This window comes from Polychytrium aggregatum (genome assembly GCF_025602895.1).
Source record: "Polychytrium aggregatum strain JEL109 chromosome Unknown BJ171scaffold_9, whole genome shotgun sequence".
NCBI classification, from domain to species: domain Eukaryota; kingdom Fungi; phylum Chytridiomycota; class Chytridiomycetes; order Polychytriales; genus Polychytrium; species Polychytrium aggregatum.
Window position 1 is genome coordinate 518,229 of NW_026516211.1, and position 26,192 is coordinate 544,420.

Sequence of the window (26,192 nt, forward strand, 5' to 3'; positions counted from 1 at the left end):
CCCCCCTTCGCCATCCCACCACTGCCTCCTTTCCCACGAGCCACCGCCTCAGTGGTCGACATGACGGGTCAGAACAGCACTTTGCTGGTCACTGAAGCGCAACAGCCCACATGGATCCGACGACATTGGCGGGGATGGGGCAGTGGAGGATCAGGAGACCCGCAAGCGCGGGCTTGGAGCTGAGCCACTTCTTGGCATAACTGCAATTTCCCGCCAAACCCACCTGCGTTGCTCAACCCCACAATCGGACGACAAACAGCGCACTGGCCCAATACTCGAGGGCCAGCAGGGATTGCAGCCGCACTGCCATCATCACGATTCGCGCTCCCACCATTATCACGATTGACACTCCCACCATTCGCGCTATCACTATTCGCGCTATCACGGCTTGCACCGCCATCACTATTCGCATCGTGTTTCCCCGACGCGGCTCCCGATTCGCACTGCCACAAGCGAACCACTCCAGAACCACAACCAGCCGGACAAGGCGCCGCCAACAGCGGCTGACCAATGCGGCTGTTCTGGGTGGGACCAGGGCTCATGCGATTGGCCAGACACCCCCCTCCGAAGTGGCACCAACGGAACGTGGATCATCTCGCGCCCTGTGATTGGTCCCGGCCCCAAGCGCCACATGTCGCTGCTGCGCATCCGCGTCCGGCCAATGCCGTCGCCGTGTGCCTCTCGTATTTACCCGTCCCGACTGGCTTCGATCCGTCCGTCGTCGTCTCCCTCTCTTGGCGCAATTCCTGCCTTGGCTCCCCATCTTCCTTCTCAACCGTCTCTTCTTCTCCGAATCGCTTCTCTGCCGCCATGTCCCATCCCGAAGCATCAGCCTTCGCCGACCTCAATGCCTCGACCGACACCCACATCATCAACCTCGACGCCTCGACCAGCACCCACCTCGCCGACGTCAAGGCCGAGAGCGAGTCCATCAAGTCTGTCGAAGGCCCTCTTGGCCTCGACCACCACCACTACTCGCACCGAAGCCCCTGGCTGCGTGCCGCTGTCCTGGGTGCGAACGACGGGCTCGTCTCGGTCGGTGCCCTGCTCATCGGCGTTGTCGCTGCCGGCACCTCCAACAGACCCACCTTCCTCGGCCCCGACCCTGTCGTTCTGGCGGGTCTTTCTGCTCTCATCGCCGGCGCCCTGTCGATGGCTCTCGGCGAGTATGTCTCGGTCGCTTCCCAAAAGGACTCGGAGCTGGCCGATCTGCGGCTCGAGCGCCTCGCTCACGAAGGCGGCCCGGAGCAGCGGCGCAAGGAGCTCGAGGAACTCACCCGCATCTACATGAGCCGCGGCCTCGATCGCGAGCTCGCCAAGACCGTCGCCATCGAGCTCTCCAAGAACGACCCCGTTGCTACCCACGCCCGCGACGAGCTCGGCATCGACGTCGACGACCTCACCAATCCCTTCCAGGCCGCCGTGACCTCGCTCCTGACCTTCTCTGTCGGAGCAGTGATGCCGCTGCTGGTTGTTATCTTTGCCAAGACGTTCCTGCTCCGGATTGTGCTTCTTGTCATTGTCAATCTCATCTTCCTGTTTGTTTTTGGTGCCGCCGGATCCTACCTCGGCGGTGCCCCGCTCTGGAAGGGTGCCCTGCGAGTCACCATCGGCGGCGGCATTGCCATGGGCGGCACCTATCTTGCTGGATTTGCATTCGGAACCGTGTCGTCCTGAGTCATGATGGTTATCCCTTGGAAGGGAACCATGTGGCTCCGATGATTTAGCCCCGACAATTGATCTGGCCCTTTCGCTTCCCCGGTTCGTTGCTACTGGTTCCCGTGCCCTCGCCCTGCGATGTATGCTCTGTCCGATAATTTGTGTTTTATTCTACCCTGCCCATCGGCCCCCCGCTCTCCCTTCCTCCCATCGAATCGCAACTATCGGCCTAATCGCTGGCTGGGTCCGATATGCTGTCCAGTGGGAGGTACCGAACTGTGGCTGCGCCAAAAATATATTGTTCACATTTGATGTCGCCGTGACGCTCTGGGTCTACGGCTGCTCCCGGCCGGACTCGTTCGCATCGGGAACCACAAACGCAGGCGGCGAAGGAAACCATGACATGCTGGGCACGGACGAAGCTGTCGAGTCCACCATGCGCGACCGCAGACTGGCATGCGAGAGCAAGCTCGCCTCTCGAGTCAAACCCTGCGTCGCCGAGCCTGCAATTTCGCCGACGCCAGTTGCAAGGCGAACAAATATGCCGATATCACCGGATCGGTCACAGGCGTTTGTCGGATAAATGTTCGAGTCCCCCCCCATCAGGTGGAGTGTCCGGATGCAGAATGGGGCGTCAGTGGATGGTTGAGATTTGAAAATACCCATGGAAATACCCATGGAAATGAAACAGATGGAGCCACGGTAGAGTGTCGATGCGACCCCGTGGACGGGTGTCGTTCGGATATGCAGTGTTAGTAACCAGCGCATCTGCGCCCATTTCGAGCAAGTAACTCAACTTGGATGCGCATGGCCCCGCTCTCATCGTGCTCCTGGCAAGCTCCAGAGCATCCATACTTACGCTCGAGAATGGCCGTGAGATCGGCATTTGAGTCGCGCAGCGGCGCCGTCTGCAAATTCTGCACCATCATGGACGACCTGCGGTTGGGATATTCTCTGGGCTGAATCTCGGTCTCGGTCTCGGTCTCGGTCTCGATCGGATCCGAGTCGCTCTGGAGCGAGGCCTTGAGACATGAATCAGGGAGCTGCATTCGCTTTTCGTCTTCAAGGGAGTACGGCGGCGGTTGCGTTTGCTGGCGCATCCACTCGGGAGGCTGGTACGAGAGCGAAATGCTTGGGGCTGGGCATGGGCGATTCAGCATCGATAGAGTCGAATAGGGTATTTCAATATGGGCAAGCTGAATGGACGATTCATCATGGACAAGCGGTCCGCCGCGGATGCCACCGAGAAAGAGCAAGCCTTTCTGGGGCCATTGGACACATGCATCTGCATTTCCATTCGGCCCATTCGGCTCGTCTTGTGCCCATCGCCTCAGCTCGCATTCATACCATCCCTTTCGCCCACATCCATTCATCCATACAACCATTCATCTATCGCCTCGGCTTGCACCGACCCTGGCTCGATGCATGCAACGATGGACCCACCTGCCGATTCGTCGTCCGACCCTTCGCGCTCGATTTTCCACACGAGCGAGGACGACTGGCTTGCCTTGATCTTCTCTGCGGTTCGCTGGTTGCGGCGCTGTTTTCGACCGGCAATGTAGGCGCTCTTGTCGAACTGGGCCGAGGCCGAGTACTGCGGGGGGTCGTTGGGATGGGCAGTGGCACACGATCCGGACCAAGCGTCGCTTTGCAGAGATGGCGGCCTGTTGTTGCTGAGCGTCGCCGAGCTGCCAGTGCTACTGCTGCCGACACTTCTGAGCGATTCGGATGCACTTGGCGGCGGTGTCGGTGAGGCGCTGTTCATCTCAATGTTCATGAATCCCGCCGAATTGAGGAAGCGTACCCGCCGTCGGCTGCCGGTATCGGTGGAGTCCTCCTGCACTGGGCCTTCCGGCGGGTCGGCCAGCCCGGCCGGTTCGTGCTGTTCGATGGAGCCGACTGACTTTTCGATGGCGACCCCGCACGATCCGTGCAGGAGACGAGAGAGCAGCGATAGAACCTCGGTGTAGTTACCCGCATCGATTTCTCGCAGGATGCGGTCAATGTCCGAGCCAAGCTCCGGCTGGGAGGACTGGATGGTGTGGAGCAGCGAAATCAGGCTGGGCAGATGGATGGTGCTGTGCTCGGGATGCGGGCCGGTCTGGGCCGCAAGGGGTTGATCTGAGGACGACCCGGCCGGCTGGGCATTGTCCCTGTTGGCGATGGGGGGATCGGTGTGAATCAAGACCGACTGCTGGATGGAGTGGTAGTGCGAGACCAGGAGATCGACCTGCTGCGGGTCCATTGCTGAAGATGGGTGGCCAAAGCGGGTTGGTCGGCGAGGAGGAGGGAGAGGAGTTGGTTGGTTGTCGAGGAAACAAGAAAGGGGAACGACGGCGGTATTTGAGGCCGAGCACATTTCTTGGCAGGCCGAAACAAGCAGGCCGAGACATGGCTGGAAATCGCCCAACGGCAGCAACGACGGTCTGGTTGGCCTGGTCGGCCCAAGCACATCCACACTCATCGGCACTCATCGACACTCATCGACACTCATCGACACTCATCAAACTCATTGACGACGGCCGCCGATCCCGGGCGCACGTTCGCTATCGGATAGGGGTTCGGTATATTCGATGGCGGTCAGAGCCGGACCAAAGACCGCATTGGTCGACATGCAGCTCCCGACTCACCGCACAGACCACTCCTGAATGACGACAGCATGGAGGACGGATGGGGCTTGCGATGCGGCACTACTGCTCCTTGGCTCCGGCCGCTGCTTCTTGGGCACTCTTGTCCTTCACGAAGCTGTCAATGGCCAGGAGCAGCTCGACGCCGTTGGCCTTGGAGATCGTCGGGTTGCCCATAAAATCGACGTTGAGCCGGTAAAAGATAGACGAGACGTTGCCGGTGACATCCCAGTCGCGGCCAAGGACCGAGTCGAGCCCGCCGGTCAGGGCATCGTCGATGGGCTGCGACAGAGCCGACTGCACGAGGCCCTTGAGCATCACCTCCAGCAGCTCCAGCACGGACGACAGAAGCTTGCCCGAGTATCCGGTTCCGATCTTGTTGTCGAACTTGGAGATCTTGACCTTGACGTCTGGTTGTGCCAAAGAGTTGGACATGGCAGCAGGGCAGTGTTAAGCTCGACCCGCATCCGCCCTGAGGCTGCATTCGGTGCCTGCAGAAGGAGGGTCCGTACCATACACATCGGTCTTGAGCTTGCCCTCGACCTCGTTCAGCCGAACCTTGGCGGTGATGGAGAGCTCCAGGGTCACTTCGACACGGCCCAGGTTGCCGCCGATGGTGTTGAGGTCCAGGTGGATTTGGGCATCGACATCGTCGATGACGACGCTGAGGAAGCCATCCTCAATCAGCAGCAGCACCTTTTCGATATCAAACTGCGCGATGGAGACGTTCGAAGCCGTGGCGAACGCTGCCTTGCCAAGCAGCGGCACATCCTTTGTGATATGCTGCTCTTCGATCTTGGTGTCAAGGGCCAGACGCCGGGCGATGGGGCCGATCCTGTCGGGCACAGTGAGGAAGAGGAGCAGCGGGCGAACAAGGAGGACGATGAGGAGGGTGGCGAGGACAGCTCGGCGAGGCTCGATGCAGCCCGATGTAGCTCGATGCAGCTCGATGCAGCTCAATGGCTCACAGGTTGGCGATTTCGTTGAAAATGTCCTGGCACAGCGTGATCCGGATCGAGTTCTCGCGGGTGACCTTGGGGCGGGGCAGTTCGCTGGACATGGCTGGCGGGGTTGGTGGACAGGTCGGTGGACAGGTCGATGAACAGGTCGATGAACGGGCGGCCGAGGCGGACGAGATGGGGGACAGGACGGACAGAGACCGGGCGGGTGCAAGCCGATTCCCCATCGGCGGTGGCTGTGGTTCGACTTTCCCCCCACCGCACCGCCGTCGTTGGGGTCGTTCGGGGCTGCTGTTGGATCCATACATGGGCAGGACAGCCAAGGCCGTGGGCCTGGTGCGCCGGATGCACTTGCGATCCAACTCGATGTCCGCCAGGCCGAGTCCCTGTCCCGGTTTCAAAGAGTCCAAGACACTCTCCAAGACACTCTCCAAGACTCTCCAAGTCACTCTCCCCAAGACATGCTCTCCAAGGACCGATCTGCGTCGAATTCCAGAAACCCGGCTCGCCCTTGCGTCGGTCGCACAGAGTTGTTGCTCGCTCGCTCGTCTCGGCTGCCGCGCGGCACAGTCCGTGAGATTCGAAATCGCCTTCTCCCCCCGGCCTCGTCTTGCCCAAGAGGCAATCTGATCTGCCCGAGTCCTCCCGCACCGCTGCCATGCGGCCCCCCGGTCCCTCCGAATCGTCCCCGCTGCTGCGGCCAGCGTCCCCATCGCCCCGGTCCTGGCGCCGGCCACCGCCGTCGCTGTGGGTGCTGGCCCCGCCGCTCGTCCTGCACACTTTTGCAAACCACCTTTCCAAAACGCCTTATGACCAGCTGGTGCTTCTGTTGAGCTGCAAGCTGCTGCTCGGCGCCGAGCCCGGGGGCACCCTGCCCGAATTCGCCAGGTGTCGGGAGGATGCGAACGTGCAGGTTCGATGCCCTCCCTACCTCGCAGTTTTAGCCAACCGCATCAATCGCTTCCACTTCTATGGCTGGATTGCTGGCGTGGCCAAGTTTGCTAACGCTGCTTCTGTCCATGCGGTTATCGGTCCTGACTTTCTGTGCAGGCGCTTACGTCCTCATGGATGCTCGTGCTCGACCTGTCGCTCTCGATTCCCTCGCTGGTCATGCTGCCGCTGATCGGGTTTCTGTCGGACCGCTGGGGCCGCAAGTCCATCATGATCTCTGGCATGCTGGGATCGCTGCTGAATCTGCTGACGATCATTGCAGTCGGCCATTTCGGCCTGCCCATGTCCTCGCTTGCCATCGCCCATGTCGCCGAGGGACTGCTCGGAGGAAAGAGCGCCATGGGCATGACCATGATGGTCTATCTCACCGATGTCTACAAATCATCGACCCGGACCGAGGCCTTTGGATACTTCCAGGCCGCGACGTGGGCCGCAATCACCTTTGCGCCTGTAGTTGGCGGATGGATTATTCGGGTAGGTGGCCGGGCCGAGCGAGAGAGCCCTCAAATAGCGCTGGTCTGCGATTCGCCTCGATATCGTGCTCTGGACCAACTCCTATCTCGTCGCTGCCATGCGCCAGATGGCCAGCGACGCCGTCTTTCCGTTCTATGCGGCAGCTTGTCTCGACGTACTTGTCTTTTCCTATATACTTCTGGTCTTGCCAGAGTCCAAGGGATGGTCCTCCGTCGGCAGCGACCCCAGCCAGCATCCCGGCACAGAGACCGCTGCTGGCTCTCACGACGACAGCCCACGCAGGGCCAGCGAACCAAGGACGCCGCTGTCCGTGAATATCTCTCGTGAAGGTTGGATTCTCGCCTCGGTCTTTTTTCTGGTCTACATGACATCGCCGTACTCGCTGTTCTACCTGTACACGGCCTTCAAGTTTGGATGGGACGCTTTCGAGAACGGCAAGTTCAACATGATCAACGGCTTCAGCAAGATCTTTTACATTGGCTTGATGCTTCCGCTGGCTCTCCGCTTCGGCGGCGCCGGTCTGCGTTTGGGAACATCGTCCGAGGCACGTTTGACGACCCAGGATCGACTGAAGCGACTATCTGTCGAACTGAACCTGGCTCGGATTGCAGTCCTGATCTACGGCGCCGGATTCATCGGCTTTGCGCTCGCTGAAACAAGCTGGGTGTTTTATACAGGTGAGGCTGTCGAACACATGTCATGGAGGCCTGCGTCGTCTCAGCCGGCGGGCGTGGTATGGAATGGCACTCCGTCAACGACTCCGACTTTCCATGTTGCAACCCGGTACTAATGCAGCGGTACCGACTTCATCGCATAATTGCATTACTCCAACACTTATCGGACAACTCGTGCCTCATTCGCCCAACCGACTTCCACCGTATCGCTTCGCTGTGGAATGCTCCTCTCTCTCTTCTCATGTGGCCGGATCCCTTCGGGTGACATGGTTCACAGTCAGCATCCTCGATGGCTTTGGCATCGTCGCTGCCCCGATCTTGCGCTCGATCCTGTCCCAGGTCAACTCGCAAAGCCGCCAAGGGTCGTTGTTTGCGCAAATGGAGATTCTCATTCAGCTCGCCATCCTGGTTTCCAACGTGGTCTTCAAGCCTATCTACAGGGAAACAGTCTCGTGGATGCCGAACCTGTGGCTGTTTTTGATGGCGGCAGTTCTTGGCCTGGCTTGGCTGGTCTCGCTCTTCGTCAACGTCGAGGAGCTCGAATCGCAGTGCCGGGCACATGCCGATCTGCTTGCGACCGACGAGACACCAGACCCCGAGGAATAGGGCACAATGGCCCTGGCAGGAGCATATGGGAGTTCCTGGCAGGAGCCATATGCAAGTGCACAAATGAAACGGCGGCGTTCCATTTCGTGAACACATGGAATATACGTCCTTCGATTGCCCGTCGCTTCCCCGACTCTCGAAAGGCAGAGTGCTCCTGGATGGCCGGGCGGCGATCTCACCTGGGCGTGCTCGTCATCGAGGATGCATCCCGCTGGCATGCTCTGGGAAACCCCCCAGCACATTCGCGCGGATGCCAAGGAGGCGCCAAGCCCTGGAGCCAAGACCGGCCTGGACCGGCCCACCCTTGCCGCTCGCCTCTGTGCTGATCCAGGCGCTCTGCGACCAACGCTGGACACCCCCCCAGCTCCTCCCCCCCTCTCCGACAACCGACATCTGCATCCATCCGGCCGTCCACCGCACGCCATGTCCAAGACCGAAGACGTCCGGGCCATTTTGAAGTTTGTCAAGAGCAATGTATCTATCCGAGCCGGCGAGGACGATGTGATGCTTGGCTTCCTGTCCCTGGCCGAGCAGCAGGTAGAATCCGTCCATGTCCAGCCGAGGCCAACATCCTCTCGTTGCAGCAAGAGCATGGGCTGGACAGCAGCCAGCGTACCATTTTAGCGACAGCGCTTTGTGCCCTGGATCTGCATCTTCGCCCCTGCTGGGCCCTCCAGCCCATCATCAGGAGTGCGCATTTTCCCTCGGGGCATCTTCTGGGCTTTGGCTTAGATGTGGCCGCTAATGCGATCTGGGCACGCCGTCTGTGGCTCTTCTCCAGTCCGATTCGCCGACACCCATCTTCCTCTGGATCCCCAAAGGCAACATCCCAACGCAGGATATTCAAATCTACCGCGAGGTGGCGTCCCGAACCCGCAAAGGTAGAGTCTTGCCAGAGCGTCCGCCTGGGGTATGAGGATTGCGAGCAGGACAGGGCAGGATAGGGCAGGACAGACAGGGCAAGACTCTCGGCCGTTCGACACTGGTGGCTGAAGAGCATCTGCGGCATCGTCACCCAGCAAGTACTGAGCGATTCTGCCTTCGTTATCCTGGGGATTTGGCGCTCTTGTCGGCCACCGATCCTCATCCTCCTCGTTGCTCATATCCGGCCGCAACCGATCCCGCAGCACGACTCGAGGGCACTCTGCTGCAAAAGTCGCCGTCATTCTCGTCCGTCTCGAGCCCCGGGTCAGATCTTGGCGTCGGCTCAAAGTCCGGACCCGGTGGCATCGCGACCAGCTTCCCATTCAAGTTCCTCTCGCCCGGGCAGAGCACGACCCAGCCAGCCTCGGAGGTCACCAGTGTTGTGGTGACCGAAGCCATCTTCACCCCGGTGGCAGACATCCATTCCATCATTCTGGAGAACGGCTTGACTCTTGCCGACGATGGCGACAGTATATGCCTGCCCAAGCTCAGCATCCACCTCTCGATCGCCAACCCCAAGCCCACATCGGACCTCAAGTCGCCCCCGGGCTCGGTCGATGCCAAGAGCCAGAACACAATCGAGGCGCTGCTACCGGAGCTCTGGATTGACCCCGATGAGGCCGGCAAGATCATGCCTCTTGAGGAGGTCGAGAAGGAGCTGCGGGCCTGGTTCCTGCCTGCCGGCATCCAGCTCGCGAGGTAAGACCAAGTCCTATAGAACCCCCTGTGCCCGATGCAGATCCCCGGGCACAGTCAGCCGCTGCCTATGTTGTGTCGATTGAGAGCGCTACCGTGGACTTGTATCCAGCGCACTGTCACTCCGCCGAGCGAGCATCGAGCGACATTCCGTCCAATGCAGCATCGGTTTGTCGATTGCGGCTCAGCGGTGCAATTGGGTGTATCCGGGTCATGACACATATCCCTTTGCTATGGCAGGGTCGAGTCCGAGAACCCAAACATGTCCCAGAAGATTGTGCTGATTCCATATCCCATCACAAAAGACGGGCGGGTTCCTCTCAATCTCTCCCAAGACTCGACACTCTACAAACTCGGGGCGCTGTCGCTCGGGGTCGTCTCTGGAATCGTCGGCGAGCCCATCGCCAATGTGAGCTTGCAGTGCCGGTTGGGCCTAACGGTGTCTTGGGACGCCATGCAGCATCGTGTGGCGGCAGGTCGTTCGACTGCAGCTTCTGTTCCTCATCAACAGGGGCGGTTCAGGCTGGTGGCGCATAGGGCACCCTGGCCTCGCTGTGTCTGACGTCATGACCATGGAATTCCTTGCCAGAAAATCGAGGACGTGGGCTGGGACATCCTCGAGCGATTCTCCAAGGTCACGCAGCTCTACAGAGACACGCGCGGTAAGCCTGGGCCATTGACCACTCTGGCGATTGCGGCGAATCTGTCTCGATTGTCGGATATGGACCTGTGGACCTGTGGACCTGCCGACATTGGGCTGACACTGTCCTGTGACTTGTCTGTATCCTGCCAGCCCAAGTGCTGGAGCACCCTCTGGCCCGTCCATTCTTGACGTCGATCCCGCCCCAGCTCCGGTCATACTTTCTCTCCTCAGCCGAGGCCGAGATGTTGCTCGAGGAGTACGACTCGGCAGCCCACTACTTTGCCCGGTGGGCCCACGAAGTGCAGGATAAGATCACCCGCAGACACTCGGCGAAGCCACCCTTGAGTGGTCAGGCACTGCCCGTCGATGCGCCACTGGACACCACCCGCAGCTTCGAAGCCCTGTCGGTAAGCACTGCCAGCGCATCTTCTACCATCGTCTGGGCTTTCGTCAGTTGCCGCATGTGCTAATGATTCAGAGGCCATATATAGCGAGTCGATTGCACTATCGTGGACTCGACGCAACGCCGGTGGCTCATGCAAGTCTAATCGCCCATTCTGGTGATTTGTTTGACGGCTCCTCCCTCATCCAGCACGACTATGTCCATGAGCGCTCGGGGGTCGAGATGACCGCAGAGTACTGGATTGCGCTCTACAACGAAAAGGGGCAGCTGATGGGATCGGCGAAAGAAATCCAAAAGTCGATTTTTCAAGGGGTAAGTGTTGCGCACAAACAATAACAGCATCCCAGCAGAGCAGAGTCCATGTGACTCTGGGGCGAAGGGATTGAGCGGCCCCATCGCTGATTCCGCGGATTGGAATTCCAACTCGCCGCCAGGGCATCGAGAACGATATTCGATGCGACGTTTGGCGGTTCCTTCTCGGGATGTACCCGTGGGACTCGACCGAGAAGGAGCGGATTCTGATCAGTGAGCAGAAAAAGTAAGTGCTGCTGATGTGCGGGCATCGGATACTGCATTCGAGTCCGCGATAGATGGCCAATGACGACAGATCTTAGCATATCTTGGTGATGTCCTGGGCGAATCGCGATGGCAGCCGTGTCGGATCTCTGGATTGGGCTCGTGTCAATCGAGCCAGAGCCGTCCTCATCGTGCCGGAGACGTAACCGTGCCCTCTCGCGTATCCAGAAATGACTACGCCGCCATGAAGCAGCAGTGGAAGACGATTCTTGCCGAGGCAGAGTCCAACAACCCGACCGGCGCTCAGACGGGCAAGCAAACCAGCAACTCCGAAGACCCGAACTCCGTTGCCGGAGACGAGCAGGAAGACGGAGATGTGGTCTCCAAGATCAGGGAGCGCAAGTATCGCATCGGTAAGGGCGGCTGGACAAATCCATGGGAGCAGGTGTTCGAGCCACTTTACCGTTTTTGTGTTTCGTCGAGGCGGTCGATATGATGCTGCCCTCCCAGCTCCGCATCTCGAGACGGGTTTCTCGCTCTCGCCTTGGCGATCTGTGCCGATCTTCATTGGTGCTGCCCACCAGCGGTTGGCTCACTGTCCTCTGATGATCGCACAACACAGAGAAGGATGTGGTGCGAACCGACCGCGCCGAGCCATTCTTTGCCGAAGAGCTGCCCGGAATCGCACCGGGCCGACAAAGCTTCATCCGGCTCAAGAGCGACCGTCCGAATCCGATCAGCGAGTTTATGAACCAGCCGTCGGCCGACGGGGCCAAGATAATGCCCAAGAACCTGGAGATGCTGCGAGATGTCCTCGTCACCTACACCATGTACAACTATGAGCTGGGTAGGTGTGCAGAGAGGCTCGCTTGCGCAGGGTGATGCAAGGCGTGGCGGCGGCGACTGGATGCGGCGGCTGGTCCCTTGTGACAGCCTGAGATATGATGCGTCGTTTCTGATGCGAGATACCGTCCGTGCCGGATGGCAGGCTATGTCCAGGGCATGAACGACCTGCTTGCACCAATCTTGGCAGTCATGCGCAACGAAGTCGACGCATTCTGGTGCTTTGTTGGTCTGATGGAGCAGAAGGTAGTATCTGCACGGCCACGCTGTTCGCTTGCGTGGGTGGACAGCAATCACCACGCAATTGGCCGCTACGTGTTTGGCACAGACTCGGCTGGCTCGGCTGGCTCGGTTCATCCGATATATGGCTTGTTGCGCGATGGCGGCTGAACTCGATACATTGGCTCACGGAATCATCACTTTGGCCCAACAGAAATCCAATTTCAATCGAGACCAGAGCGGCATGCGTGAGCAGCTCCTGCTCCTCGAGGTCTTGATCAAGTTCATGGATGCGCCGCTGTATGCACATCTCGGTACGATATTGGAGTTGTTGGTGTCGCCAGGGCGCCCTCAGAAGTACTGCGGCCTTGACGGCTTGGAGCGAAGGATGGAAGAGAGGAGCCGCAAATGCCAGGAGGGGGGGGGTGTCTTGGATCTCAATCTGACTTCACTCCTATCTTGCTCTATTTGTCTTCTTGTCTGGGCTTGCCTTGTTGCTGCTCATCTCCAGAAACCACCGACTCGACCAACATGTTCTGCTGCTTTCGGTGGCTCCTGGTGGTATTTAAACGCGAATTCAAGTTCCGTGACATTATGAGGCTCTGGGAGGTGAGCATCATGTCCCCGGTCGTAGTGTCGTAGTGCCGGCAATGGCAAGGAGTCGCTTGGAGCGGACATGGGATCCGCCCGCCCTGCTTGACGCATGAAGCTTTGGGCACGGTCGATTCTGAATTGGCTCGACGGCTTGCCCTCCAGACGCTGTGGTCCTCCACGCAGTCCAAGCACTACCATCTGTTTATCGCTTTGGCGATCCTCAACATGTACCGCCACGACCTGATGCGGTGCAAGGCATTCGACGAGATCCTGAAGGTAAGGGCGTCGTTGGGAGTAGCGAGGAGGGCACGATCTCGCCTGCAAATCGGGGGGTTGTATCCGGCAACAATTGGTGCACCTGCGCATGGACCGCTGGTCTGCAAGAGATGTTCATGGATGCTCATGGTCCACTTCATCCGCGCCGACACTTGCCCCGCGACCAGTTCATCAACGATCTCTCCAACAAAATCGACCTGGAGTCGATCCTGATCCGCGCCGAAGTCCTCTCGAAAGTGTTTGCTGGCGAGATTCGCACGGCGGTGCGGGAGAAGCTCGGCGTCAATCTCGACACGGGACGGGAGGAGCCTGTTCTCCAGGCCACTGGAGCAGTTCCAGAGTCCAAGCCCACGCCCAAGCCTGCGAGTCGGCAGAACGATGCAGCGTCCGCGGCCGACGACGTCGCCAAAGGGTACATTGAAGAGGACGGCGAGATTGGGGCACGAGGGCTCTGGGCGCTTATCCGATTGCTCGAGTGATGTTCTTGTGAGAACGTTGGCGTATGGACTTTGCTGTAGACCCTTGGCGAGTGTATCGCGGTCGAGGTTTGTTTTGAATACGGATTCCTGAGCCAGAACAGCTTGATATGGATGATCAGGAGCGCATTCGAGGCCCATGAATACACGTGTTCTCCCGCTTTGGTATGGTACACTTTATTCAGAAAAAAACGGGACAATATAGCCGTTTCCATGAACATGTAGTATGTGCTGTGCTTGCGTCAAGCAAAGCCACAAGAAATAAAACAGATCACTTTGGCAGCCTCCGAGTGAAAACCGCCGGTCGCTCTCCGATCTCCACAATCGACCTGCACACTGTGATCATGTTGCGCGCCGCATTGACGTCGCGATTCCACACTGTCCGGCAGCTGGGATTCTTGCAGCTCCTGACAAAGTGGGAATTCGCAACACTGGGCGCATCGAGTCCTTCCAACCGAACCGGCTCCAGGCACTTGGAGCACACTTGCGAGGTGTTGAACTCGTTCGTCGAGGCCACCTTGACACTTCCATGAGGGTGATTGGGACGGCGGCGGTGGTGCTCGAATTGCTCAAAGTACCGAGCAAATCGCTGCCTCCGAGGGCTGGATGCATAGCCCTTGCCTTGCCGCCATGACGCATTGCCAAAGGCGATCACCACATCGGTCCGTATCGGGGCGTGCTTCAGGACGGCCTTGCACATCCTGTCGACGGCCACTTGGCGCCTCTTGTGGCCCATGAAGCGATGGTGACGAGTCTTCTTGCCAAGGCGGAAGTCGAGCTGCACTCGCAGCTCCGGTCGCAGGACATGGGTGAGATGGACCTTGAAAGCCTCCGAGGACGACACCTTGGGCGAGGGGGTGGACGACATCCAGGTCTCGATGCTGAGTCGATACTTCATGGTGTTGTGCCACTTGGTGTTGGACGTATGGCCACACATTTGCTGGTAGTGGCCATTGGAGAATGAGACCACCTCGTCTTGGTGGCCCGGTGCTTGGATGACCGCCGTGAAGATGGAGCCGACTCCAGGATCGATGCCAATCCAAGTGGTGCGACCGGGGTCTGGGTCGCCGATGTGGGCCTGGATGCGCTGCTCGGCAGTCGGAGGAGGCTCGATGGTCTCGGTGTGATCGGTTCGAGGCAGAAACTTGACGAGACCGATGGTGCATCCAATGCCATCGGTGCTGATCTCGTAGTTGAACAGCTTCTTGTTCACGTCCCGCTCTTGGAAGAGGGAACTACGCAGCTTGAAGCAACTGCGCCAGAGACGATCCTGGTTGTTGATGCCGTCATCACCTTCTTCCTTGAGCTTGTCCCTGGTGAGTCCAAGGCGCTTCTTTGGACCCAGGAGATTCCAAAGAGTAGCCGTGTCAATCTTGACATACTTGGCCCTTGCAGTGCATAGAGGAACTATCGTGCACACGGCCGGAGGAGTGTCCAGAGCGAGCTGCTTGAGTGCCCAGTTGATCCTGGCGGCCAGCTTGTTGATCTTGGACTTGGTGGTGCCGAGCTCAGACTTGGCCGTGGTGAGCCTCTTGTCGTCGGAGGGAATGCCTTGGGTAGTGAGCTTGTCCAGCTTGGCCTGGCGCTGCAGCTCGGTGACTCGGAGGGCGGGCATGTCACAGTCGATCCACTTGTGGACATTGTCGACCATCTTGTCTCGGGCGAGGATTCCCACATGGTGTGAGAGGCGGTGGAGGGCCCGGAAGCGGTCCTGGTCGTTGCTGTACCGAAACTCGTCCAGGATGTGACCAAAGTCGGGGTAGAGGAACTCGAGATCGGCCTTGGGTGGAGTCTGCCCTGGTTTCTCGAAGAGCTCGAGACAGACCTCGATGGCTTCATGCTTGTGCTTGTTGGCTGGGAAGACGGCAGCGCAGAAGCGGCGAAGGAGTCGCCAGTAGGCCAGGTCGAGGTGGGTGGTGCAGTTGGTGGCATAGGCATTGACAGCCAGTGTGAGAAGCTGACTGTGAGCACCATCAGGCAGACGAGGGGCCGGAGGCAGGTCTGCGTGCCGAGTGGTCTGATAGTCGCGAAAGGAAGCGACCAGATGCTCGTTGTATTTCTCATTGTCCCCGGTCGGCGAGAGGGCACCGGCCTCGACAATCGTGAAGCATTGGCGAACGAAAGCAGGGGTGGACTTGGAGATGACGGGGATGGGAAGATCCTGCTCGATGCACCGGAGGATATGCAGGTTGAGCAGCCTGGATGCCTCGAACTGGATCTGGGTCATGGCCTCGACGGTGGCCTGGGTCTTGTCGCGGAGAGCGGGATTGAGACAACAGCCATCCATCGTCTGCTTGAAGCAGCCGAACTGAGGGGCGGATGACCTTCCATCCACGAGTGGGACGACAGAACTCTTGAGGGGCCGGTATTTGGGACATTTGCTGGTGTTGCAACGTTCGTGATCGGTACCGTCGCACTGGCGACATCGCTTGCCGGTACTCGAGGAAGTAGATGGACCAGGCTCGGTGGGATCGACATCCATTGGATCTGCAGAAGCAGTGGTGGTGAGCGACGGAGCAACAGACGACCAAGCATGTGTGGGGTCAGAATACGAACCAGAGACAGGCTCCGACTGTGACTTGGCTTTCTTGGGCCTGGGTGGCCGAGGCTGGCCATCACCGGTACCCTTACGCTTCGGAGGCATGGGGGCAGAGGATGCTGGATGTCTGCCAGTGGTACTGGCCAGAGCAGAGACTTTTTTTATCGTACAATAGCGCGATGATCAGATCAAGGCGAGATGAGGGAAGAAAGCAGCAGGACGAAGGTGTGGCATTTATACCCGAGAGCAGGAGCCCGTCTGCGCGGGCTGGTTGGGGAAGTGACCCTGTTCAAAAATCGCCGAGAGGTTCAAGCCAGGGATTTGAGCGCGAAAATGGCGGAGTGATTGGAGGGACTCAACCCCAAATTGGAGGAACTCAACCCCAAATCGGTGGGGACTCAACCCCAAAGAAGTTCTCGATGGGATTGTAGTCGGGTGAAGCAGGTGGGGTGAAGATCACTGACCACCCTCGGCGATCGATGCAGTACAGGACAGGCATTGTCTTGTGCATGCTGACATCGTCCATCACAATCACAGAGTCGTCTGGGAAGCTCGCTCGCTCAAAGAACTCGACCATCGAGTGTGTCTTGAATGATGTGGGGATGTACATGCGATGCAGCACACCAGAGTGGTTGATTGCAAATGCAGCCGAGACAGACTTGTGTTTCATGTGATTGCGCTGGCGAAGCGGAGCACCCTTCGGTGAGTATCCGTAGAGAGGGAAAATGGATCTCCTGATCCCTGTCTCATCGACAAAAACGAATCGTCGTGGGTCGATGGAACGGGTCTCGTCCCTGAACTGTGCCACTCGCTCATCCAGTCGCTTGGACTTGTAGAGGTGTGTGGCTCTCTTGTGAGAGAGACCTGCTCGGTGGATGGCAGTGTGGCAGAGTGAGAGTGATACTTTCCTCTGGAGGATGGACTCGAGCTTGCATCGCAACACAGGACCAGTCTGGAACGGGTCCTGTTCAATCAGGGTGCGAATGACTGGACATGCCTGCTCGAAGAAAGTGGATCTGCGAGCTGGGACCCGGGATGTGTGGCGAATGGTCATGGCTAGCGCGCGATAACATTGGGTAACAAAATATTCGATGAATGGTCAAAATCCCGGGTGTCCCGTTTTATTGGATTGCCTGTAAAAACGGAACGAAACACACCATCCACCATGACCGTGGGGATTGATTGGCTGTGGATACTACAGCGATTTCACGCGAGGAAACCGTCCTTCATTCACACAATCAGCCGCTCACACAGTGGTTCCCGTTGGTGTTTGGTTTAATTTCTTTTGATTTTTCTTTTTCTTTTCAACGACGAATATCATGGGTCGTTTTTGTGTGTTTGATCGCTCTAACATGGATGAATGGATGCATTTGGATAGATTCTTGAGGATTTGGGGGATTTGGGCCGAAAAAAAACAAAGTAGAAGAGGAAGGAGTGGCGTGCAACAAAATGGAAGTGAAGAAGAAAAACGAAAGAAAGAAATGCGATTGATAGTCTCAAAGAAGCACAGGACACGGGAAGAGGGAGGGGCCGGAGGTTACAAACGAGAAAGTGGATGCAAGCTAGCTTGGCGACACACACTATGCCCGGACCCCACGAGGGCCAGACGGAGCACAGCGGGTCGAGGAGGCGGTAGGCAGCGAGAGGTGGGGTGGGGAGAGTTGCAAGGCAAAACCAGCACTCTACCGAATGGAGATGCTGAAGGCAGACACAGCAATGTATGGATTGGTAGGCTAGCCCACCACCATTGCCAGAGAGCGAGAGAGCTGTCGAGCAACACCATACAAGCAGGTACAAGAGGAGCCGAAAAATCGAGAGAGGGAGGGAGAAGGAGGAGGACGGCGGTGAGAGTAAGAGTTACTGCCAATAAATAGGAGTGAGATCGTGCTGAGAAGAAAAAAGTGCCAGATTGGATATGCAATGCGTGCGTGTGTATGTGCAGTTTTTTTTCTGTAAACAGAGAGGATCAAGAAGCGCAAGAAAGAGAAGCAAAAGTATGAGTTCGGAAAGATCAGGTTGGGTGGTGGGGGTGGAGCCAAGCAGTACTGGGGGCGGGGAGCAACGAGCGGCAACAACGGCAGCAGTGGGATGCAGAAGCAACACATTGGCGCCTTTGGTGGAGTAAGTATACAAGGACCGATGGAGCGGGAGGGGCTGCTTCATCACGCGCTTTTGCATCAAAGCGTATCCTGTCAATGATGATGATGTTGTTGTGGTGGTTGTGGAGGTGGTGGAGGTGGTGGTGGTTGTGGTGGTTGTGGTGGTTGTGGTGGTTGTGGCTGTCCTTCTTTCTCTTCCTGCTGCTTCACCCACGGACAGATTAACCGAGCCGCGCCGGTAAGTTGCCGCGAGGGAGATAGCAGCTCCTACCCAAACCAGCAGGAGTAAGTGGCAAGCAATGAAAGAGAGAGAGAGAGCAAGGAGGTTGGTGGCGCTGTGTCTAGTTGAGCGGCGAGCCCCTGGTTTCTGAGTTTGGCGGTACTTGATTTTTGGGTTGCATTTTGGGTTGCATTTTTTCGTTTTTTTCATACGTGGGTGGGTCATGCGGGCTTCAAGCCCCTTGGCCTTGTGAGGATCAACGGAACTTTGGATGCAGGGGGGGGGCGGGTGGCGCCTTGCTGGACTTGGTGGCGACATGGAACGCGGCGAGGGATGCCAGCGGCCTCTGGTGGCGCAGGGTCAGTGCGGCTGGTTGGGGAACGATCGCCCAGCAGAGCAGGTCCGAGACACCGATCGCGCATGTTCCAAAGGAGACGGCGCATGTTCCAAAGGAGACGGCGCATGTTCCAAAGGAGACGGCGCATGTTCCAAAGGAGATTGCACATGTTGCGACGGGAACCACGCACGCACCCCCCCCCGAAGACATACCAGATGCGCCGGGCCTGCCGCTCAGGTGTCCTCCTCCTCGTCTTCGTCGCTGTCATGGTCGGGCCCCGGGGCAGCATCAGCAGACGAGGCTGCGACATGGGCCGTCGACGAGGTTGGTGTTCGTGTCGAGATCAGAGCGCCCTGGCGCGACAAGTGTGCGGTGAATGGCGTGGGCCCTGTGCGTCGTGGTGAGGAGTGGGGAACGGCAGAGAAGGACAGACCGGCCGGTCACGAGAAATGGCGTGAGAACAAGCAGCGGCGGCGGCGCCAGGGTGGGCAGAAGGACGGAGAGCAGGGGCAACAGGTGTGGAGATGTCCGAGGGGCTGCCAAAGGCGAGGCGGCCATTGGCCGCACACCGCCCAGAGGGAGCAAGAAAGGCGGGTTCAAAGAGGGCAATCCGACGGGACAACGGCAGCGACCAGGGACAACGGGCCGTAACGGGCCCGGGTCGGGAGAGCCCACCCGCCTGGCCGCAGCGGACACGGCCGACCCACCTGAGATGCCGGGGTACTTTTTCCACGAATAGGAGATGAATGTATCCGAGAAAACGCTTGCCAGGGCTTCAGACCTCAGGCCACGGACAGCACTGCAGCACGGGGAAGGCAGTCGTCAGCAACAGCGAAGCGGGTCTGGCCGGGGAAGGGAAGGGAAGGGACAGCGGCCCACAAGGCACGAACGGCGAGGACGAGCACAGGAAGCACGTTCGCGCCGTGACGACAGCGGCGGGGGGCCATGAGACGAACGAACGGAGCGCAATCCAGGAATGGCACAAGAGCCAACCGGGAACGGCCAGCCCACAGCAGCAGATACGGTATCGGGAAGTGACAAAAGCGCACGCAGCATCACAGACCGCACCACAGAGTGCGTGGCCGCTGCAGACCAGCACCGAGTGGCCATGACCCAAGGGTGCGTGCGAACGCACTCGCGCCATGGCGAGGGATCGATGCAGCAGCAGACAAACGAGCGACGGAACGACGGTGCAGACGACGGTGCAGACGAAGGTGCAGACGACGGGGCCATGGAGTGCTGGACCATGAAGTGCCGGAGAGGGCGACAATCCGGCCATGCATCCTTCGCACCGACACGGCAGCATAAACACCTACTCGGCGAGATTGAAAAGCTGAAACCGCAACCGATATGTGCCCTGGACCCGGACGGCTATCGAGGGAAAGATAAACAGCACGACATGCTCGCCCTCGGGCGATATCAGGAACTCTGAGTGGGCGACCAGGCCCCCAAAGATGGTGGGAATGACCTCGGGCTGATCGGTCGGCGGCGACGACTGCTTGGGCGCATGGCCCGGCAGTCCGCTCGGCAGTCCGCTCGGCCCAGGATACGGCGGATACGATGGGGCCGAGACGAAGGAGTGTGTTGGCGAGGGCCGAGGGCCGGCTGCTGACCCGGAGTGGGTGGTTGTCCCTCGGAGGACATGAGTTAGAGACGACTGCTCGTCCGTGGACCACAGTTCGACGATCACCGTGAAGTTGGAGGCCCAGCGAGCCAGCTCCCTGCTACTGTTACCGGGCCCAGCGGGCGGTTGGTGGGGAGAGACGAACAAGAGCGGGCACTGTAAGCATGGCGAACGCCGGGCGCTGAGAAGCGCTGAGCAACGACGAGGATTCGCACGGACGACGAGCCAGGCACAGCCCGACACTCGAGCATCAGTCCGAATATCCACCCATCCATGCATCTGTCTGCCTGTTTGTCTGTCTGCTGTGCATCGAGACATCCATCCATCATCTATCATCCATCATCTATCATCTATCATCCATCATCTATCATCTATCCATGCATCGATCCGATATACATCCGTCCATCCATTTGCCAGATCGTCGGCGCTTCCTTTCCCTCTCGTCGGGTCCAGCCGAATGTGAGCCGATCCCGGGGCCAGCTGGGCCGGCTGGCCTTGTCGGGCTCATCGGTGCGCTTTGGAGTGACTATGGCCGTGCCGGCGGAGCAGAGGGGCGTACTGCTCTCTGGTGCTCTCAGCAGCAGTCGCCGCCGGAGCTCGACGGACAAGGGAACGATCGCTTCCCGGCCTGAGGACTGCCGACGGATTCACACAGCGGACAGTGTCCGCTCCCCCGACAATGTCTGCGGCCCACCAACCAAACCCAACCGAACCCAACTTAACCGAACCCAATCGAACGAGGGCGGCAAGAGACAGAATGCGCTCACGTACTTGGTAACGACGGCTCCATCGGGTTGGAGGAGCGACAGCTGAACGACAGGAGGCGGGTCGATCGATCGTTTCTTTGTTCGGGTGCCGAACCCGCAGCATCGGATCGTTGACGGTTGCTGAACAACAGTGAGTTGGAATCTAACGCGGCCAACGATGGAAGAAAGAGAGGGAGGGGGGGATGAGGGATGGATCGAACAAGGCATACCGAGTGGGTAGACAAGTGGATGGTATAGTAGTCGGCCGGCTCTGGTCAATGTACCATAGCCAACAACCAGACGATTTGCACCAAGCAAATGGGTAAATGTGGAAAATGTCGAACGGCGAGGCTTGCCAAGAGGGTCAGCGATGGCCAGAACTCCAACCAAGCAACAGGACCAGGCCCGCATCATGCCTCTGTCGGCGGCGACGCATCCACGGCCCTTCGCGGCTGCTCGCGATCGCCGTGGGCCCCCGTTGGTGCAGAGAAATGCCGCCGAGATATCCAAGAGGAAGGAGTGCCGATGGGCAGACCCCGAGGGCGGCATGACAGGAGCCATCAATTCGGCCGAGAGCACTCGTGGCCAGTGCTCCGAGTCTCGATGCAACATCTCGAGCGGACACACTGGGCTTCATGTGCGATCGACGACGAGGCAGGCTCGGGCGAGACAGCAGCGAGGATTGCACAGAGGCGAGGGGAAGGGAGCAAGGCGAGCAGACGGAAAGAACGAACGAGAAACCTTTCGGCGTGGGAGCCGCCCGTGGAGTCGGGAAGCGCTTCGGTCTTTACAGCCGCCATTGACATGGTGCCATGCGCACCCAGGATCGACAAAAAGAAAGGATGAAGACGACGACGAGGCTCGAGGATGCGCACCAGCAGACGGGGACGCAAGAGCGTGAGATTTCTGGTTAACGCAGACAGCGCCGACACGGCCCGGTTTTCTTGGTGGGACCCATTGGCGACGTGCGCGACCTGGTTGGACTGGAGGGGCGGAACAAGGGCAGCGGGAAAGTGAGGAGCCGACGACATGGGGACGGGCCACAGGGCGGGCTGGCCCGCAGCACAGAGCCCAGTGTGATTGTATGGAGATGGACACCCGGGTCGCCGCTTGCCGTGGCGGCCGTTGCGCACGACGGGCGATTCGTTGTCGTTGTGCTTGCGGCCGCTCTGTGCGCCCCCGCGGGAAGCGGGCGTGTGCAGGAACATGTGGTGGTGCTGTAGTGCTGGTGGTGCTGGTGGTGGTGGTGGAGCTGATGGTGGTGCTGGTGGTGGTTCTGGTGGTGTTGCGGTTGTTAATGCCGCGGTCGTTAATGCTGATGGTGCTGTAGATGATGCAATTACTGTGGTTGTTAGCGCTAATGCGGCTGCTGCAGGAGCACCAGCTGCTGTTGTTGCCTTGTGGAATGGTGGGACTGTGCCTCGGTCTGGGTCGTCTGCGTCGTCGAAACAAACAGAAAGCGAAAGAGCCCAGACCGCCAGGCGGTGGCGCACGTTGCTCGTGGTCTGCTGGCAAATGCCGAGCGAATACCGCCTTGCTGATGCCCAGCTGTTGTTTTGATGATGCCTTGCCGTTGTCCTGCCGTTGTCCTGCCGTTGTCTTGATGATGCCTTGCTTTGAGGCGGTGGCGTCGTGCTGCTCGGCCTGCTGGTGTTTGGCGACAACGGCAACGGCAACAGCAACGGCAACAGCAACGGCAACGGCAACGGCAACAGCGGCGTGCGATTTGCTAACGACTTCTGCACCCGTGACCGCCTCCTGCTGCTGTTATGGTGCTTTCTTTTGGTCTGGGACTTGCCCATTCGCCCAGAGAGCCACATCTCCGAACCACCTGTGCCATCTTGCGCCGTTTGGTGACGGCCGGGGCAGTTGCTATTGGTCCCGTGGCGAGGCAGTCGGCTTCCGCTGCACTCCCAATCCCGGTCCCGTCCATATTTCGCCACGGCCATATCTCGCACCCGCCTGCCTCCACCGCCTCCACCGCACGGCCGCTGGGATTGCCCCCGTCGAAGGCCCATCCGTGCATCTCCCTCCCTTTGGCTGCTGCGTGGGATGGGTGGGGCCTCTTGGCTCCTTGCGTCGGCGCCAGCCAATCCGGCTCGCAAGGGCCGCGGGCCCAGCGGTGCCTTGGCGACAAGACCTCGGGCGGGTGGGAGGCGTACAGGCGGAATGTCCTTGCCAGCGGTGCAGCACCAGACCCCAGGCAGGGCAAATTTGAGCGGCAGTCCCCGTGGAGCCACGCAGATCGAGGCGCACCGCCGAGGGCGACAGCGGTGTTTGGGTGGTGGGTGGGTGTTGAGGGAGATTGCCGATGCTCGGCGCCGGCGGGTCTGACCGAGGAGCAAATGGCGGCGGCATTTGGCGGTGCACAATACGGATCCAAGCCTGCCGGCGGGAGGACAGCCCAGATCGCCCCGGCGGGAGACGCAGAATGGGCGATCGATCGGCCGGACAGTCCAGCGGTCATCACCGGGTCATCACCGGGGTAACCACCGGGGTAACCACCGGGGTAACCACTGGGCAGTCCATCAATCACCAACCGGCCAGTCCATCAACCATCAACTGATCAGTCCGCCGATCACCAACGGGGCAACACCCGAGTTCCCTTGCAGTCGAAAACGTGGGGGCGTGGATCCAGGACCGCAAGGCCGCACCAGTGCCAATGCAAACACAAGTACCGGGCAGCGCCGATTCACACGTTCGTTCAGTTCGTTCAGTTCGTTCAGTTCGTTCACTCACTCCGTTCACACCTTCACTCGCTTGGACACCTTTGTACATTTTCAAGCGTGCCCTCGGCTCGCTGATCCCACCCGCTGTCGACCGGGCCAATGTGACCCGCGGCTGATTGTGGTTGCCCGGCATCTGCCCTGGCATCTGCCCTGGCGTCTGCCCTGGATGTCCCCGCGCTGGCTGGCATTGCGGCCGTTCGATAGGGTTCCCGCCAGCGGCCTGCAGTGGCCCCATCCCCATATGCCATGGAAAGGCCCATTTGGTCGATTGGAGCAAGCAAGATCCTGCCTGTCGAAGGATCCCCCCCCTTGAATCTGGTCTGGCCCAGCCCGACAAAGTGCCTCTGCCCGCCAGCCCAAAGTACTCCATGAGTTACCCAGTCGGCAAATGCGTCGCCCCGGTCGCTCCGTGAGTGATCCAGCCAGAGTAACTTTTGCTGGGAGAGACCGCAGACCAGGCACGAGACGGCAATTCCACGCCGCCAGCGGCCGCCATATCACTTCTGCACCACTTCCGTGGTGTGCGATCGTCGCCATCAGGGCCGGCATTTCAGCGTGTGCTGTCGGTGCGTTGGGATGCAGCAGCGACTCTCGCCGTATCTCCTTTGGCCAGCTTGAAGCCGCGTTCCATCCGACGCCCTGATCGGCCATCGCCCAGTCCTCGCCTTCTTCCTGTTCACACATCTCGGCTCGGCCAGCACCCCGGTCCTGCCTGTTATCGCCTCGATCTCACGCTCGCCCAGCCAAAGAGTCGCAGCCCATGGAGATCGAGGTCAAGATTCGTCTGCCAGATCGCCAGACCTTCGACAGAGCACTCAGTGCCTTTGAGCGTTCCTCCGAGCTGCTGGCCAAAGAGCTCCAGGAAAACTACTACTTCGACACCACCTCGATGCAGCTGTAAGCCCAACCCCCGACATTTCCATCCTGCTGCCTCCGACAGACCCTCTCTCCCGGCCCAGCGGCCAGTCCGATGCTCTCGGACTTGCCTGTCCCCGTTCTCCAGCAATGGCCTTGACCACATCCGATCCCATCCCGCCCAAACGGCTCTTTCCACTCCATCCAGAGAGCGGGCAGACTTTGCCCTGCGTCTGCGGCGGACTGCGATCCTCAAACCGGAAGAGCTGGCGTGTGGCGACAGCAAGGGATCGGTCGTATCCACCATAGCGCTCAAGTCCAAGCCGATCCTCGTCGATGGCATCTCGACTGTCCAGGAGGTACCCGAGGCATCGCATATCGCTGTCGCTGGCTTGGTGGTGACGATGAGGCTGGTTTATACACTGGGCTCCTGCAAGTGACGAGAAGGGGTCGCTTGCGATGCTCACCATCATGCTTCGGGCCACTTTCTTTGTCTGCAACAACCGATTCGCAGCTCGAAGACATCATCGATGATGCGCTTGTCAATCAAATCCTCGACAACCCCGATAACTTTGCCCTAAAGTCAAAGGAGTAAGCCGGTCGAGCCCCCTCGGGATCCCGTTTGCAATCTTTCCCCGAGGACTCACTGTCCCCGCGCCAAGCTTCCTGAGCACCCATCAAACTCACCGACCCTGCTCTTCGACAGGCATCCCATTCTAATGGAGCTCTCGAAGCGCTTTCCCAATCCCTCGCCATTCCGGCTCCTGGGCAAGTTCGTCAACACCCGGCTGGTCTTTTCGTGGCTGCGCTTCGTTGTGGAGCTGGATCGGACGGAGGTATGCAACTTGCGGCCGTGATTGTGGTTGTGGAGGAGGCGTTGGCGAGATCAAGTGGTCCTTGTCGAATCGCCGATCTCCCGTTGACGCTCGCCGCCGCCTGTGGATGCACCTTCCAGTACGACTTTGGCGAGGGATATGAAATCGAACTGGAGCACAGCGACGCCGAAGCAGCAAAGGGCGAGCTGTAAGTTGAGTGAGGGACTTGCAGTCAATGTGCTGCCGAGCAAGTACCAGTGCGAAGCGGAAACAGAGCGGTCATCCAGCTTTCAGTTGGGCCGGGCAGCCTCGGATATCTGCATATCACCGATATACCGGCGGATTGCACACAACAAATCTAACAAATCCAACATATTCCACACTCCGATTTGATCTCCGTGTCCGCACCATCGGCTTTCTTGTTCATACCCGCGGGCCGTGCTCTCGCTCACGGCAGGACCCAGTTCCTGGAAACGAACGACATTCCCTATACCTTCAGCAAAGGCAACAAGCTCTCCAACATGGTCCTGGGCAAGATTGTATGAGTCGCCCCGCAGCTTCCAGCTATCGATCGCGCCATGTCCTGCCTCATCGACTTGCTGCTGCACTTGCGGCTGCCACTCCATGTCCATTGTCTGTCTGTGACTTTCCCGAATACACTTACTCCTCCATCCAAACATCATCTGTC

General features: G+C 59.2%; 8 protein-coding genes across 8 annotated transcripts; 5 read left to right on the plus strand and 3 right to left on the minus strand.

Moving 5' to 3' along the window:
* The first annotated feature begins 733 nt into the window (after positions 1-733).
* Positions 734-1,983, plus strand: BJ171DRAFT_495220 (VIT family-domain-containing protein). Its single transcript, XM_053110097.1, has one exon. The coding sequence runs from the start codon at positions 811-813 to the stop codon at positions 1,675-1,677; it is 867 nt and encodes a 288-aa protein (XP_052969022.1). The 5' UTR covers positions 734-810; the 3' UTR covers positions 1,678-1,983.
* On the minus strand, positions 1,984-3,974 carry BJ171DRAFT_495221 (uncharacterized protein). The gene is made up of 3 exons (XM_053110098.1): positions 3,103-3,974; positions 2,519-2,797; positions 1,984-2,162 (listed from the first exon to the last, which is right to left on the minus strand). The coding sequence occupies exons 1-3, from the start codon at positions 3,902-3,904 to the stop codon at positions 1,993-1,995; spliced, it is 1,251 nt and encodes a 416-aa protein (XP_052969023.1). The 5' UTR covers positions 3,905-3,974; the 3' UTR covers positions 1,984-1,992.
* A 232-nt stretch (positions 3,975-4,206) lies between these two features.
* Positions 4,207-5,433, plus strand: BJ171DRAFT_495224 (uncharacterized protein). The gene is made up of 3 exons (XM_053110099.1): positions 4,207-4,696; positions 4,799-5,121; positions 5,255-5,433. The coding sequence occupies exons 1-3, from the start codon at positions 4,308-4,310 to the stop codon at positions 5,386-5,388; spliced, it is 846 nt and encodes a 281-aa protein (XP_052969024.1). The 5' UTR covers positions 4,207-4,307; the 3' UTR covers positions 5,389-5,433.
* BJ171DRAFT_495226 (major facilitator superfamily domain-containing protein) lies at positions 5,434-8,073 on the plus strand. Its single transcript, XM_053110100.1, has 4 exons — positions 5,434-6,158; positions 6,296-6,670; positions 6,777-7,347; positions 7,622-8,073. The coding sequence occupies exons 1-4, from the start codon at positions 5,904-5,906 to the stop codon at positions 7,948-7,950; spliced, it is 1,530 nt and encodes a 509-aa protein (XP_052969025.1). The 5' UTR covers positions 5,434-5,903; the 3' UTR covers positions 7,951-8,073.
* A 154-nt stretch (positions 8,074-8,227) lies between these two features.
* On the plus strand, positions 8,228-13,790 carry BJ171DRAFT_495227 (rab-GTPase-TBC domain-containing protein). Its single transcript, XM_053110101.1, has 15 exons — positions 8,228-8,487; positions 8,732-8,831; positions 9,078-9,573; positions 9,811-9,979; positions 10,160-10,232; positions 10,364-10,620; positions 10,806-10,928; positions 11,051-11,154; positions 11,361-11,545; positions 11,755-11,979; positions 12,121-12,221; positions 12,409-12,508; positions 12,706-12,803; positions 12,951-13,064; positions 13,232-13,790. The coding sequence occupies exons 1-15, from the start codon at positions 8,374-8,376 to the stop codon at positions 13,541-13,543; spliced, it is 2,571 nt and encodes an 856-aa protein (XP_052969026.1). The 5' UTR covers positions 8,228-8,373; the 3' UTR covers positions 13,544-13,790.
* Positions 13,791-17,647: 3,857 nt separating this feature from the next.
* BJ171DRAFT_309445 (uncharacterized protein) lies at positions 17,648-18,795 on the minus strand. The gene has a single exon (XM_053107069.1). The coding sequence runs from the start codon at positions 18,714-18,716 to the stop codon at positions 17,937-17,939; it is 780 nt and encodes a 259-aa protein (XP_052969027.1). The 5' UTR covers positions 18,717-18,795; the 3' UTR covers positions 17,648-17,936.
* Positions 18,796-18,968: 173 nt separating this feature from the next.
* On the minus strand, positions 18,969-22,313 carry BJ171DRAFT_641802 (velvet factor-domain-containing protein; the record flags this gene model as incomplete). The annotated part of the gene is made up of 7 exons (XM_053115784.1): positions 18,969-19,123; positions 19,443-19,534; positions 20,052-20,462; positions 20,756-20,994; positions 21,127-21,246; positions 21,336-21,376; positions 21,836-22,313. The coding sequence occupies 7 exons, from the start codon at positions 22,311-22,313 to the stop codon at positions 18,969-18,971; spliced, it is 1,536 nt and encodes a 511-aa protein (XP_052969028.1).
* Positions 22,314-24,375: 2,062 nt separating this feature from the next.
* On the plus strand, positions 24,376-26,181 carry BJ171DRAFT_495270 (CYTH-like domain-containing protein). The gene is made up of 6 exons (XM_053110102.1): positions 24,376-24,731; positions 24,898-25,048; positions 25,204-25,280; positions 25,396-25,525; positions 25,645-25,712; positions 25,962-26,181. The coding sequence occupies exons 1-6, from the start codon at positions 24,595-24,597 to the stop codon at positions 26,047-26,049; spliced, it is 651 nt and encodes a 216-aa protein (XP_052969029.1). The 5' UTR covers positions 24,376-24,594; the 3' UTR covers positions 26,050-26,181.
* Positions 26,182-26,192: the final 11 nt, after the last annotated feature.